This window comes from Giraffa tippelskirchi, chromosome 12 (assembly GCF_054371585.1).
Source record: "Giraffa tippelskirchi isolate mGirTip1 chromosome 12, T2T-mGirTip1v1.2.pri, whole genome shotgun sequence".
NCBI lineage: Eukaryota > Metazoa > Chordata > Mammalia > Artiodactyla > Giraffidae > Giraffa > Giraffa tippelskirchi.
In genome coordinates, this window is record NC_137286.1 from 138,149,502 (window position 1) to 138,166,164 (window position 16,663).

Here is a 16,663-nt window from a genome sequence, read left to right on the forward strand (position 1 = left end):
CTCCTGTATTGCATGCGGATTCTTTACCAGCTGAGCTATGATATTGGTTAAACTGATGAATCTGCACTGACTTGTAATCACCCAGTGGTTTACCTTAGTGCACTCCTGGTGTTGTACGTTGTGTGTGTGCATGCGTCAGTTGCTTGGCCGTGTCCAACTCTTTGCAACTTGATGGACTATAGCCCGCCAGGCTCCTCTGTCCATGGGATTCTCCAGGTAAGAATACTAGAGTGGGTTGCCATTTTGGTCCTTCAGGGGATCTTCCTGACCCAGGGATCGAACCTGCATCTCCTGTGTTTCGTCCATTGCAGGAGGATTCATTACCTGCTTGAGCCATCAGAGAAGCCCTGTACATTGTGTGAATTTGGGCAAATATTTAATAACATGTATCCATCATGATGGTATCATGAAGAGTATTTTCACTGTCTTAAAAATCCTCTGTATTCCATCCATTCCGCCCTTCCTTCCCACCCCATCAACCCCTGGCAACCACTGATCTTTTAACTTGTCTCCAGAATTCTACATTTTCCAAAATGTCATGCAGTTGAAACCATGCAGTATGTTGCCATTGCAGATTGGTTTCTTTCACTTAATAATGTGCATTTAAATTTCCTATTTTTTTCATGACTCATTAGGTTATTTCTTGTTAACACCAATGATACTTCATTGTCTGGATATACCACAGTTTATTTATCCATTTACCTGCTGAAGGATATGTTGGTTGCTTCCAAGTTTGGGCAGTTACGAATAAAGCTGCTATATACATCTATGTGCAGGTTTTATATATTTGTAAGTATTTGGTTTGGGGAGCTAAATACCAGGGTTGCTGGTTTGTATGGTAAGGGTATGTGTTGTTTTCTAAGAAATCACTAAACTGTCTTCCCAGTGGCTGTACCATTTTGCATTCCCAGCAGGAATGAATGAAAGTTCCTGTTGCTCCATGTCCTCTCTAGCATTTGGTGTTGTGAGTGTTCTAGATTGTGGCCATTCCAGTAGGTGTGTAGTGGTGTCTGTATTTTAATTTCTCTGACAAAATATGATGTGCAGCATCTCTTTACATGCTTATTTGCCCATCTATATACCTTCCTTGTTGAGGTGTATCTTACAGTCCTTGGCCCATTTTTTAGTCGGGTTGTTTGTTGCTTGTTGAGTTTTAAGACTCCCTTGTATATGCTGGATAACAGCCCTTTATCAGATGTCTTTTGCCGAGTATTTTCTCTCCCAAATGGCTTTTTAACACAACATTCAAAATGCCTGAGTTGCACTGTCATGACCAATTGGTCCCTCACCATCACACTGTTCTTCTGATACAGTGTCAGCTCTTAATTTCTGTAAAAACAGATTATTTTCATTTGTATCATTATGGAGTAGCTCTGAATGCCTTGTATATCTTTCGTTACAGCCCTTACTTGCTTAATTTTTAGATTACATTTACAGATTTCTCTCTGTTCTTCAGTATGCATGCAGTCTGAAACCAAGAGACAGTCACAGCAAGGAATTTGGTTTCCTTATATTATTCAAGCTAAATGACCAGAAATTCCCTTTTAAGATGAAATATTTAGTCACCTCAAAATAAGTCAGTTTAGAGGAAGAAGGAAGCCTTACTTAGCTTATGTTTTCCACCTTTATAAGTATTGATGTTTGATGCTAGCAGGCTGTGGCTGGGGCCTTCAGCTCCCAGCCATAAAACCATTCTCTTTGTCCAGAACTGCCATAATACTTCCCTGAAAGATTAAAACTACCCATCCCAAGGGTGGGGAAACAGGCACCCTTGACCTAAGCTCCACTGACTGTAGTATAAATTTCTGGATGTCAGTCACGATTGCATGTGTGTGAGCACAGTAGTCTGAACTAATCTAGAAATGTGGTAGGTTTTTTTCTGGTTCAAAGAGTATGCTATACACACCTGCACACAACACACACTAGGCACACTTTTGAGAAAGAAGCTCCATGTCTAGGTGCAGTTCATCAGTTTGCTGTTGGTTAATAAAAGAGTGGAGGGGAACGCTTCACGCACAGATGGGGAAGGGGTAATTAAGTTATCACAAAGACTCTATAAAATGGAGTACTCCTTAACCATTAATATGATGTATACCACTTATGATATACAGAGTCCAAGACAATAAGTGAAAATAGAATCGACTAAATATAATGGGTATGATCGCCCTTCCAAAAAATCTACATTTATACAGGTATGTATAAGAAAATAGCCTGAAATGATACACCCCAAAATAGTTATAGCAATCATTCTCATGGAGGTGAGATGAAGAACGTTTTTTCATTTTCGTCTTTACCTATTTAAATATTGCCATGGACTTTAAAAAATCATTTTGTGTTACTTAATTTGAGCAGGGAGATGGGGAAGGAAACCTGTTAGGAAAGATTTCTGTGTTCTCAACAGTCACAGAAGGGACAAGGTGTTACAGGTCACAGCTCATTAGATAGGGATAAACTTTTTAGCACCAACTTTTTAGCACTCACATTTAACAGAGCTGACAGGACAAAATGGGTTGCCTGAGATGTGAGTTCCGCATCTCTAAAGATGTTCAGATATAACCCATTTGGTGAGATTGTCATGGAAATGATTAAGGCATCAGGTGTTTTGACATTTTACCTTGAGACTCTCTTGGTAGGTGAGATTTTTAACAATGGGTAGAAGGTTGAACAGGGGAACCTTGTAAGTAAAACTCTGATTCTCATTTCTGAGTTCAAAGAGAATTGTATTTCAGCCTGCTTACAGAAAAGTGACTAAGGAAATAGCAGTGTGTTAAAATTCATCTGAGGGCGTAGCCTCTTTTTACGTGCTACAATAGAGCGCCATCAAAAGGAAGTCAGAGGAACTGAGTATGGTGGCATCTGTCCACAACTTATCATTGGTGAATCAACGAAGGGAAAAGGAACTGATCCTGGACTTGCCGCAGTATAAAACCATGAACTATACACATTCAGTGCTATTTGGGGTCACAAAGTAACAGACTGGGTCAGTGATTCCTAAACCCTGCCGAACCTCACAATCATTTGTCAGAACTTAGACACAGTTTTAAATAGACTTCTTAGGCCCAATCCCACAAATTCAGATTCAGTAACCCTGGATTTGGGCCTGGGAATCTTGGTGATCAGCCGAGTTTAGATACAACCGGAATGAAATACACATACATGTATATCCCTATCAGGACAGTTACATAAAGACCGTTGATAAACATCAGATGCTCTTGAACTATTCAGGTTTACAAAGCCGCCTCGCATGGAGAAGCCCATCAGTGTTCTACAGCTAAGTGATACTCAAGCCAGTGTTTCTGATGTTTCATTCAATGCATTAAGCTGCTGCTGCTGCTGCTGCTAAGTCGCTTCAGTCGTGTCCGACTCTGTGCGACCCCATAGACGGCAGCCCACCGGGCTCCCCCGTCCCTGGGATTCTCCAGGCAAGAATACTGGAGTGGGCTGCCATTTCCTTCTCCAATGCATGAAAGTAAAAGTGAAAGTGAAGCCGCTCAGTCGTGTCCGACCCCTAGCGACCCCATAGACTGCAGCCTACTAGGCTCCTCCGTCCATGGGATTTTCCAGGCAATAGTACTGGAGTGGGGTGCCATTGCCTTCTCCGAATGCATTAAGCAGAGCTGCTCAAAAGAACTAGCTCTATTTATTAATACATTATGTAACCATGCTTATGAATACTGTAAACAACAGGGACATTCATATTAATAAAACCAGTGTTAGTTCTCAGACTATAAACAAAAGTAAAGCGATTTGAGCTGCAGAAGCCACTGTATGACCCTGGTCGCGCTCTCAAAGGAAATACCCAGGAAGATACGCTGAAGTTGATGAGAAACCAGCTGATGCCTGAGATGTGGATACAGCGGTACCCTGCTCATGATCACATCAACAGTAACACATAAATTAAGTGTTTGGAGGATTTTGCATCTTCAATTTCGTTCCCAAGTCATATGTTCATTAATAGAAAGGGGGGCAGAAATCAACACAGCTCACCTAACTATGGTAAATGAAGAGCATGAGATGAAAGTACTGGTTATCACCTGCTAACCAAGCAGCTAGTCTTCCTGAAGAACCTAGTCGATCTCATTGCAGAGGTCACATTTGTCTTCTGAGGCCACTTTTGCCACCCAGGTTCCAAAGTTCATTTGTTCCAAGTGAAGTTTCCTACTGCAGGATTTCTGACTGCTGGAGTCGGGGAGGTGATACAGATAGACCCCATGGGCCCTTTGCTCTTCTTCCCACCAGCTTTCACACTGCCTGGTCTGCGTCCTGCCTAGAATGCTCTTCCCCAGACACCTGCTTGGCAAACTCCCTCACTCCCTTCAGATCTTGCTTACCTGCCACCATCCCAACAAGGCCTTCCCTGCTCATCTGGTTTAAAATTGCACCCGTGCTCCCAGCCCCTCCCTGGTCTGCAATTTTTTTTTTTCCATCGCACTTAACACCATTTAGTAAACCAATGATTTACTTATTTACTTGGGTTTATTATCGACCACTATCTTCTCTGATAGACTATATGGCAGAGCTGCTTGCTTTGTTCACTGATGTATCTTAAGTGCCTCGAATAGCATCTAGCACAAAAATAGGCCTCTATCAAATAAACACTTGTTAAATGGATGGATAAATATATAATACATTGACTGAAAGTGAAAGTGTTAGTCGCTCAGTTGTGTCCAACTTTTTGTGACCCCATGGACTGTATCCCCCCAGGTTCCTCTGTTCATGGGATTCTCCAGGCAAGAATACTGAAGTGAGTAGCCATTCCCTTCTCCAGGGGATCTTCCTGACCCAGGGATCGAACCCAGCATCTCCTGCACTTCAGGCAGATTCTTTACCAGCTGAGCCACAAGAGGAACACAATTGTTGTATGTGAGGGTCCTAGAAAATGTGCAAAACTCTTGGGTCCTATATTCAGAGCTCTCAGTATGATCAGAGAGCATAATCACCACTGATATACAGTAAATGCATGTAAAGTCCTTTGATAAAAATTAGAGTTGTCCAGATCCATTTCCTGCGAAATGATAATATCCAAATCTTAGATTTATCTTTGAGAATGCTGTTGTTCAATCACAAAGTCATGTCCCACTGTTTGTGCCCTCATGGACTGCAGCGTGCCAGGCTTCCCTGTCCATCACCATCTCCCAGAGTTTGCTCAAACTCACGTCCATCGAGTTGGTGATGCCATCCAACCATCTCATCCTCTGTCATCCCCTTCTCTCGCCCTCAGTCTTCGCCAGCATCAGAGTCTTTTCCGATGAGTCAGTTCTTCACATCAGGTGCCGAAAGTATTAGAGCTTCAGCTTCAGCATCAGTCCTTTCAATGAATATTCAAGGTTGATTTCCCTTAGGATGGACTGGTTGGATCTCCTTGCAGTCCAAGGGACTCTCAAGAGTCTTCTCCAGCACCACAGTTCAAAAGCATCAATTCTTCAGCACTCAGCCTTCTTTATGGTCCAACTCTCACATCTGTACATGACTACTGGAAAAACCATAGTTTTGACTGTACGGACCTTTGTCAGCAAAGTGTTATCTCTGCTTTTTAATACACTGTCTAGGTTTGTCATAGCTTTTCTTCCAAGGAGTAAGAGTCTTTTAATTTCGTGGCTGCACTTATTTTGAAGTTGTGTGTTTCAGATTGCTAAGGACCACACTGCCTAGAGCATGCCCTCTTGTTGAGACCATTGTCAGTGTGATCTTGTGTCAAAGGGAAAAAACGAGACTCTGTTGGGAATACACTTTGCTCTATAAATTAGAGTGAGCAGAGAGAACCATCTTGCCAGGAAGATGAAGCTGTGAAAGTATTGTCACTAGCATTAACTACTCGCCTGTTGCTCTGTTTCCTGAATGATAAAAACGCTGCACAAACCCTGCCTTAGCAAATCCTGACTATGTGTAGTTTTCTAACAGATTAGCTGTGTCTAGTCACATTTGTTATCACTTGTGTGCAGTTTTGCAGTTTGCTTCCTTGATAAATTAGAGATACATTCTGCTTAGAGGAGAAAGTACAGACACACATACTGATTTATACTGAAATCACAAAAAGCCTTTAAAACGATGTATAAAGTAAAAATGTATTAGCAACATTGCTTAGAACAAACATAAACACAAGTAGTAAATAAATTTGCAGAGTAGCACCATTTTTTACACCATGAATAACCACTGTAGAGGAAATCACCTTTAGGTACAAAATGATTTATGACCTCCTCTTTGTTCTTTTCACATTTCTGTTGTCTGTTAGCATTTTCCAAACATGTTGACTTATAGACACCTTATCTTAGTTCATCTGGCTCCTATAACAAGAATACCACAGACTGCATGGCTTAAACAACAGAAATCTATTCCTCATATTTCTTGAGGCTGGGGAGTCCAAGGTCAAGGCTCTGGAAGATTCAGTGTGTGGTGAAGGCCCACTTCCCTAGGGTCATCTTTTCACTCTGTCTGTACATGGCTATAAGGGCAATGGTGATCTCTGGGGTCTCTTGTATAAGGACACAAATCCCAACCATGACCCAGTCCTTTCCCAAAGGCCTGACCTCCTAAATACCATTCCATGGGGAATTAGGTTTCAACATCCGAATTTCAGGGAACACACATTTAGTCTATAGCACGCTGATTCTAGTCAGGAAGGAAAAGAGGAGATAACATCAAACAGAGCTAATAATTGGAATGTTTAAGTCCTTATCAGGCTGAAAAGAACAGTAATTATCTTTCAACAGGCTAATCTATAACACTTTGTATAAAGGGATAGAGCGTAGTTGTATTTGGTGGGTTCCATCCTATTGAGTTCTACTAGCTTTCTTCTTATTTAGGAATGATTAGAACATGATCAGTTTTGTATACTTTCATTGTTGTTTTAGTTGCTCAGCCATGTCTGGCTCGTCTGCGCCCCACAAACTGTAACCCACCAGGCTCCTCTGTCCATGGGATTTTTCAGGCAAGAATACTGGAATGGGTTGTCATGTCCTTCTCCAGGGGTTCTTCCGACCCAGGGATTGAACCCATGTCTCCTGCATTGGCAGGCAGGTTCTTTACCACTGAGCCACCTGGGGAGCCCTTGTATACTTTTAGAACATAGTAAAATCTATAAAATTGTAAATTATTTGTTTAGTCACTAGAGGTATTACCTCATCATCTGAAATTCTGCATAAGCATCCCTTATAATGAACAAAGTTTACATTAACCCATCTAAGGGGATTATTCTGAGATTCTGAGAATAATTTTCCAAGTATATCTAGAAAGGTAAATTGATTTTAAAAGACGTGTAATTGATTAAAACATCATTTTGAACAACCCATTTGTGATCTATTATGAGAGCTGCTTCTAAATGACTTCTGGCCAATGTCAAACCAGCTGGAGCAAATAACTTTTCATGCAGCTAAGGAGGATATCTGTAGTATCACTTCAGTTCAGTCGCTCAGTCGTGTCCAACTCTTTGCAACCCTATGGACTGAAGCACACCAGGCCTCCCTGTCCGTCACCAACTCCCAGAGTTCACTCAAACTCGTGTCCATTGAGTCGGTGATGCCATCCAACCATCTCATCCTCTACTGTCCGCTTCTCCCGCCTTCAGTCTTTCCCAGCCTCAGGGTTTTTTCAAGTGAGTCAGTTCTTCACATCAGGTGGCCAAAGTATTGGAGCTTCAGCTTCAACATCCGTCCTTCCAGTGAATACTCAGGACTGATTTCCTCTAGGATGGACCAGTTGGATCTCCTTGCAGTCCAAGGGACTCTAGAATCATATCGTGAAAAAAGAAAATCCACTTGACCGGTCTAACTCTGTGCTAACGTCTCCAACCCCTGTGTGTTCGTGTCTGTTCTCTCGTAGGTATGAGAAAGTGCCGGTCATCTTGGTGGGGAACAAAGTAGACCTGGAAAGTGAGAGAGAGGTGTCCTCCAATGAAGGCCGGGCCCTCGCCGAGGAGTGGGGCTGCCCCTTCATGGAGACGTCGGCCAAGAGTAAAACCATGGTGGACGAACTCTTCGCCGAAATCGTGAGGCAGATGAACTATGCCTCACAGCCCGACAAGGACGACCCATGCTGTTCCGCGTGTAACATACAATAGCATTGACGCGTGGCTGCCCGCCCCCCACCATCGGAGGCGACGCCAGCCTCGCCTGCCCAACCGTGGAGCCTGCAGGGTGTGCGGTGTGAACCTCCAGTGAAATAGCAGATCGTCCTTCAGGGCCGAGCAGCCGTTGTCAGCTGCTATCTCTGAGTCACCTTTGGATCCAGTAACTCCAGTCTTCACCGCTGTCCTCAGTCTCCTCGAGGCACCTGCAACTTCAGGCGTCGAGGCCCAGTCGATCCACAGGGCGACCTCCTTCGACAGCTATGATGGCATTGTCACTTGAGTTGACAGAAGCAACTATGGTCGACGTTAAAAGTAATCACGGGAGATAAACCGGAAGAATCCCTGTGACCATTTAACCATTAAAATATTTTGTCTTCTTTAAAAAAAATAGATGAGTCAAGGAGAAATATTTTCCTACCAGAGTACTGAATTTCAGGAACTGAGATAGTGCTTCTAACCAATGTATCATGTCAAGGAAGATAATAGCAGCTGACCTGCCGACAGCATTCCAGGGAGAGATTCTTTGCTCAGCTGACACACTTCTGTCTTTCAAAGTCAATGCTTAATTGTAGATGTTATCCTAATTTTTGACACGGAACTAACTCACGCACCAGTCTCTGATAGAGCCAGAGTCAGCACAGGTTGGGTAAAAATACAGCCTGGTGTTAGAATGTCATCACCTGCTTTGCCCAGAAAGTGGAGACTCTCACAAGGGTTTGAGTCAAATTAAAACCCCAGACCCACCCCTCTGTTCACCAAGCAGAGATGGTCTTTGTTACTTTACTGAACAAGAAGGAAGCAACTGTGATGGAAAGAGATTGCCTAGCCTTACTAACGAGAAGCGTTCCAGTAGATGAACTAGTACCATCGTGTAAGGAAAATGAAGCCATGTTGCATCCACATGTTCCCGTTTGCAGAAACCTCACAGGACAGTACAAATATCTTGCATTTTTACGTTCGTTAAAGCAGCAAATTCCTTCTTGCCTTTAAGGGCTATGGTTGTGGTGTGATTCTTGGCTAACCTGCTTTCGAAATCAAGTTTTTTCTATAGCAGAGCTTTATTGCAGGCATTAAAAAAAAAATTGAATAACCATGTGAAATAATTGGGGCTTAAAAGTAGAACAGAAATTATAGAGTGGAAGGTTAAGAGACAAAAAAAAACAAAAACCCTTTAATTTTCCTGGAGAATTCTATAAAGATTTTCTTACAACAATTTTGCTCTGATTACTGAAGTGGCAAATAAAGCTAGAGTGAATATTTTGTCTTGAAAAGGTGCTCAAGTCCTGACATTTTTGGTTTTTATAGCCGCCAAGTATTTATCATTTGCATGACTAATGGCACAGGAAAAACGTATTCATAAGTTTTACAATCAAGCGCAGAAGGGTTTTCACCCACCTTCAGAGTTATAAAATGCTGAAGAGAGTATTTTGAGCTGATCCTCTGGAGATGAATTTGGCCTTCAGAACTGCAATATCACTGAGCCTGTGATCTGCATCCCGCCCCATATTTCTTGTTGGTTTCACACTCTTGTTCAAGTAACCTCGGGTCTTAACGGTGTTACTGAGTGAAGAATGCGTGTTTGTGTGTGCATGTGTGTTTAATGTTCTGAAGAATTTGGCACAAGTCAGAGATAATTGCCTATACTGGGAATCTGTCCTGCAGAATACCATGGATCAAAAACATTTTTTTTTCTTTTAAGTTTTTTTTTTTAATACATTCTTGAAATCATTGCTAGGCCGCCCCCTCCAAGTGTTTAGTAAACTGATGTTAAGGTTAAAGGAGAGAAAAAAGGTGGATAGCACTTTTCATAGATGAGAAAACAGATGTGTGGGTAAAACCAGGCATGGTTGTCAAAAGTCTTTGAATTGTGAATATTTGCATTCTTCAATATAATTTTTGAATAATTCCCAATTATGAGGCACCTTTTATAGGCCAGAAAGTTCTAACCAATTTTACTGCATCAAATTTGGTCATGTAAAAGGTGATTTGACTCAATCATGTAGACAAGTCAGTGATTCAAGAAGTATGATTTTTATCAACTGAAAGAGAAATATTTGTTAGTGCACTGTTTGAGTTTTGAAGCCTCTAACTTCTCAGAATGATTCTGGTTTTTAGAATTCCATATTTAGTAGAAATTTATGGCAAGTAAGATTCCATATAAAAACATCCATAAAGATTTTACAGTTTTACATTGTGGATTGCTATGCAGACAAGAAAAATAAGTTAAATAATGTGAAAAGTATGGCAGGATATAAGGTGGAAAAGATTATCTAAAAATTTGGGTTTTAGTTAGATATGTTTATGTCAGACAATAAGGTGGGGTTTTTTTTTTTACTGTAAAGATGTTAATAACTGATATGGCTGCCTGACCAGTGTTTCCACCCAGCCCTGCGTATTTAGTGACAAAGCATCAAATATATCCAGAAACTTGGAAACCCTCGTGTGCTCTTACTGTTGGTGTTTCATCTGGTATGAAAATAACTCAGCTTGAATGAATGTGTTTGTTGAGATGTTAATACAGAGCTTAAGAACAGGAAGATGAAATTTGTTGGCACATGAATCAATAGTTGGTGACCTTGTGTCACTATTTATTTTATGCCCTGATCAGAATAGCAACTAGATAAGTGAAAGTTTTTCTAACATGCCTTAAAAATGTTATGGTTTGATCCAAAGACCCATTTTTTTTTTAGCTACTACGATAAGGTTTTCTTCTTTTTTTTTTTCCCTGTGTTTCGTCTTGTTTTACTTTTATACAGAGGCAGCATTTTTTTTTTAAGGTATTTTTTGTTCTATGTTGCAACTTTTTTTTTTTTTTGGTTCTCCTAAGCTGTGATAGTGATGGTGACTGATGCCTTTCTTTTTGTTCAACTCATACAAAACAAGCCAGCATCTGATCAAAAGTATTACATAAAATCTTCGTTAAACTATTGAAAGGTGCTTTGATGATTTTTCTTCTTTGGTTTGTAGAATTAGGACTGAACTTTTGACTCTAATCGCTACAGTTGCCATCACTTTTCTGTGGTCAAACTACTGATACTTGCTTTTCTGTATAAAGAAATGTTGCCTAAGGATGTCTACTGTTTGTTTCCAGGAGTTGTCCAGTGGGAATATTGTCTATATGTATGAATATGAAAGTGCTTATTTCGCTTGTTGCCATTGGGGTTTTGTTTGTTTTGTAGTTTTTTGTTTTCAGTAGTCCTGTGTTAGCACTTGGGTAAGCTTTAATTGTCTCCTTAGCCAATCAAATGTTAAAGACTGTGGGGGTCTTTTTTTTTTTTTTAATTAACGTGTCATTGTGCATCTCTTAAATCTCCATCAGGGTTTCAAGAATGACTGCAGTGGGTTTTGGAAACAGACTTATCCTTATTGATTTGGGGTTTCCCAGAGATAAGTATAGTTCACAGTTAATTGTTGAGCTCTAATACAACTGACCATTTAAAATTGAACAACAGTTTATTGTTTTGTAACAATGTCAGTTGTTAAACCTTGACCTTTCAGTTAAAACATGAATTGTAGTTATAACTCAATGCAAATTCAACAGTTGTATTTGGAGTTAAATTATTTTAACAAATAAATTTATTTAATGAAATTGCCTCTGGATTTTTTGTTGTTGTTTTGTACGTATTCATGGGTGAAATGTATTTATTAAAAAACTAAAAAGTTGCTGTAGAATTCTATTTACAGAAATGGTCAAGCTAATTAAGAATTCATCATATTAAAAAGGGAGGTTAGTAGATCATTTTCATAGCTTTTAAAAATAAAAACATGAGAAAGATTTTTAAATTAGTAATTTTAGATATAAACAGTATTTTATATTTTTGATGCTAGCTGGCTAATTTGAAATCTCAACGCTATTCACGTTCACAGAATTGTTCTAGATAATTAACATTAATTAGCAGTTGCTTTGTGGCCCTGCTGGTATCACAAAAACGTATCAGTGTCCTTCCAGTGATGGCTTGGGGGGTGTCTCTTTGTTTAGGTCTTGTGGATTTTGAAGGTACCAGAGGCTGGAGGTTGCTGTTTAGGAGGGCTGTAGGGCCTGCTTGTTCTATATAGGGCCCTGTGAATGCTGACAGATGCTGTTAATTATATACAGCCTTCAGCTGCTCTGAGAAGGAGCCCATTCATTCCCTAAGCCAATCTAAACTGTGCCTTTTGGTCATGTTGCCTTCAAACTGTGTTGAAATTTCCTGGCAACATTCCACCAGTTTAGAAGCCTCATTGTTTTGGAATAGAAGAATAATTTGAATGAATATAACAGAGGCACTGTAGGCAGAAACTCAAATATTTAAAGGAAAATGTGTCTATATTTTAGTATAATAAACAAATATCTACTGGTTGGCTTCATAATCTCATTTGAAGCATTTGTAAAGTATTTAAGCTTATCACATTCTGCTTTCAATTGGGAGAATTTCTTTGTGGCTGGGAAATAAAATTTTGAAATTCTTACACACTGTACTGTTTATTGATTGTTAGAGGTCCATGAATAAAAATATAAAAAGCTGAAGAGAAAAGTGCTACCATTTGGGAACCCGTCCAACCTCTTGAGACCTGCAAAGCAGAGAAAATTTTCACAAACTCCCTTTAAAAAGCTGCTAACCTCTTATTTGTTTCTCTACAAATAAACTTTATTGTGTTATTATGTGAAAAATATATCACATTGAAGGGTGAAAATGTAATCCTTGAAAGAAAAACCCAAACATCCTCTTTCATGCTGCTGCTGCTGCTAAGTCGCTTCAGTCGTGTCCGACTCTGTGCGACCTCATAGACGGCAGCCCACCAGGCTCCCTCGTCCCTGGGATTCTCCAGGCAAGAACACTGGAGTGGGTTGCCATTTCCTTCTCTAATGCATGAAAGTGAAAAGTGAAAGTGATGTCGCTCAGTCGTGTCCGACTCTTTGAGACCCCATGGACTGCAGCCTACCAGGGTCCTCCGTCTGTGGGATTTTCCAGGCAAGAGTACTGGAGTGGGGTGCCATTGCCTTCTCTGTCCTCTTTCATGAGCAACACCCATTTGTTCTAGTATATCATGCTTTGTTTTATGTTCTTTATTTTCTTTTTAAAAATTTACTTATTTTTTAATTGAAGGATAATTGCTTTACAGAATTTTGTTTTCTGTCAAACCTCAACATGAATATCTATGTTTCCAAGTAACTAGGAATAAAACGTAGTGACACTTAATTTGTTAAACGGAAATTTTAAACTGGTTTTACATTTTCAATATTAACTTTCTTCCCCAGCTTTTTTTTTCTTTGAAGTTGTTATTCAGTCACTAAGTCCCATCCAACTCTTTTTGACCCCATGGACTGCAGCACACCAGACTTCCCTGTCCTTCACTATCTCCCTGAGTTTGCTCAAACTCATGTCCATTGAGTCAATGATGCCATCCAACCATCTCATCCTCTGTCACCCCCTTCTCCTCCTGCCCTCAGTCTTTCCCAGCATCAGGGTCTTTTCCAGTGAGTTGGCTCTTCTCATCAGGTGGCCAAAGTGTTGGAGCTTCAGCTTCAACATTAGTCCTGACTCTGGTGAATATCCCGAGTCCATTTCCTTTAGGATTGACTGGTTTGACCACTGTGCTGTCCAAGGGGCTCTCAAGAGTCTTCTCCAACACAGTTCAAACACATCAATTCTCTGATACTCACCCTTCTCTGCTGCTCTTCCAGGTAAGTTGATATGTTATTTCTTAAAATATTTTCTTTGAACAATAGTCTTAATGTTACTTTGTCAAGATTCCTGCACGCTTAATGGAGAAAAAAGTAGAAGACTATCTACTGGAAATACTCAATATGAAGACCTATTTATACACACAAATTAGGGGGAAAAACAACCGAAGGAACGATAACGTGATTCAGTTTATGGGAATTTTTATTATGGATCCTCCCACTTCAAAAATTCAAAAATATGAAAGATTTCATTGTTTTATCATATGATTACAATTTAATATTGACTGGGGTATGCTTTACACTTTCACCTTTAAAAAGATCAAATATCAGTGAAATGTACAAAAAGGGAAAAGCCACTCAATTTCCAAATTCCCAAAACAACCATGTTAATATTTGATATAAACCATTCTAGACATCTTACATCTTTCTCTGCATATACAGATACACGTGTAAGAAGGATAAATAATTCTATGTTGCTTATAACAAAACTGGCTCTAAAGTAATAAAAATGAATCACACACGGTCACTCAACTAATAAAAGTGCCAGGATTGAGATGCAGACTCTTCTAACTTTAAATCACCTTTTTTCCTACTGTTACTTCTTTTTAAAAAATGTATCCACTCATTCCAGGCTCATTCATCTGTTACTCACTGAGGGTTACTCCTGCACCTGGCATGGCACAACCATACAGAGACAGCCACATACACGTAAATCCCTGATGTCAAAGATGTTTTAACTGTCCTGGTCCCTGCAAGCTGTTCTGACAAAATACCGTCGTGCATGCATGCTCAGTTGTGTCCAACTATTTGTGACCTCATGGACTGTAGCCCACCAGGCTCCTGTGTCCATGGGATTTCCCAGGCAAGAATACTAGAGTAGGTTGCTATTTCCTCCTCCAGGCGATCTTCCTGACATAGTGGTTGAACCACATCCCCTGTGTCTCCTGGATTGGCGGGTGTATTCTTTACCACTGAGCCACCTGGGAAGCCCAAAATACCATTAACTGGGTGGCTTATACAACAAACATCTATTTCTCACAGTTTCAGAGATCACAGAGTCTAGGATCAAGGCTCAGGCAGATTCAGTGTCCAGAGAGGGTCCTCTTCCAGGTTGCAGATGGCTGACTTCCCTGTGTCCTCACACAGAGGACAGAAGGGGGAAGGCAGCCCTCTGAGGTCTCCTTCATCAGGGCACTAATCCCATTCATGAGCAGTCCACCCTCATGACCTAGTCACCTCCCTCACCTCCCAAAAGCCTCCTCATTACACTGGGGATTAAGTTTCAACACAAATGCTGAGATAACAAACATTCTGCCTCTATTACTAGTCTTCTTGCCTTTCCCTTTACCTCATTATATAAGAATTAGCCTACTGGCAAGAATGAATTAACTTGTACCTTGCCTACTTCGGGGCTTCCATGGTGGCTCAGAGGGTAAAGAATCCGCCTGCAATGCAGGAGACCCAGGTTCAATCCCTGGGTCGGGAAGATCCCCTGGGGAAAGGAATGGCAACCCACTCCAATATTCTTGCCTGGAGAATGCCATGGACAAAGGAGCCCGGCGGGCTATGGTCCATGGGGTCACCAAGAGCCGCACATGACTGAGCAACTGACACTTTCGCCTTTCATTACCTATTTTTACATGCCAGTGCTCCAGCAACCCAGGAGGACCCCGAGTCCTGGGCACAGCCCACAGATACTGCAGCTGGCTCCATTCTTTCCAAAGTCAATGCAACCAACCTGAGCTGTTGCATCCTGGGACTTGAGGAGTCTGTGTGGTGGGTAGGGATGGACGGCGGTACAGCAGGGTTCTGTGGCTCTGCTCTTGGAGCAAGTGTCTCTTTCCTAAGGAGGCATTCAGGCTGACAACAGCATCTGCAAGGGCCCTCCCTGCTCCTGGAGGGTGGGCAGTGGGGGGCTCTGAGGTAATTTAGGGACACAGCAAAACCAAGGGGGGCAGAGGGATGTACATGTCAGTACACAGAAGAGTAAATGCCAGGTCTGTGCCTACAGTTGGATGTTAGACATTTTTTAGTTTTAGTGAGATTTATAGTTAAAAACATCAGGACTGGAAAGTTCTTTTTAAGACCTTCCTACAAAATGAGTGATTCATATATACTTATAGCAACTGAAATAAATCATTGTTGAGTCGAAACTACTAACACCAAGAAATGATATACTAGAGAGAAAAGACGATAGAATTTCTCTGAAGAAAGTCACAAACTCTAAGTTAGGAAACCAAAAAAGGGTTAACCAAAGAAGCCAGGGGCTTCATGTATCTGGTCCATAGTCATGTCTGTGTGGTAAGAAAGGGAGAAAGTTCTAGCCTGCATTGGGAGTGCAGTCAACCACTGGGCCGCCAGGGAAGTTGGAAAGCTTGAGCCTTTAGGTTATAGCTTTAATCTCCCTTGGTCAAGGTTAATGAAAACATATTTACAAAATTCATTTTTTTTTTTTTTGCGTGTGAATATATATATATATTATATGAGAGAGTATAATATATATATATAATAATTTCTATATATTTTATATAAATTACATATATATATCTATATATAAATATACAAAATTCATTTAAAAAGTAACTATCTGATTCCTTTTTTCTTCTTTGTATAATCGATTCATAATTATCGATAACAAAGCAGTTTAAATGTCTAGTGATGGTTGATCTCCTGTCAATTACTGAATTTACCTGACTGCAGATAAACTGGTTTGGTTTGCAGACTATCCTAACTGCCCATGAAAAGAGACTGTTCTCCTCCCTAGAGAGGTTTTCTCCCAGAGAATCTTGGCTGATAAGATCTGGTGGTAGATATCTGAGCAGGAGGAACTGTCTTGATTAAATCAGAAGTATGAACCCTAGAGCATTCCTCTCCTCCCCCATCAGATCACCAAGCCCTAGAGCTTGGTTCTTTCTGCTGCAGAGGAGCAAGTC

At 40.7% G+C, this 16,663-nt stretch overlaps 1 protein-coding gene across 3 annotated transcripts in view; it reads left to right on the forward strand.

Annotated features, from left to right (window-relative positions):
• The window catches only part of RAP2A (RAP2A, member of RAS oncogene family), a 40,051-nt gene extending 28,397 nt beyond the window's left edge, over positions 1–11,654 (forward strand). For all 3 annotated transcript variants that reach the window (XM_081548873.1, XM_081548874.1, XM_081548875.1), the window contains one exon: positions 7,819–11,654. In XM_081548873.1, coding sequence (XP_081404999.1) covers positions 7,819–8,056 — 238 coding nt within the window. In that variant the 3' untranslated portion in view covers positions 8,057–11,654. The remainder of the gene's footprint in view (positions 1–7,818) is intronic.
• The last annotated feature ends 5,009 nt before the right edge of the window (positions 11,655–16,663 follow it).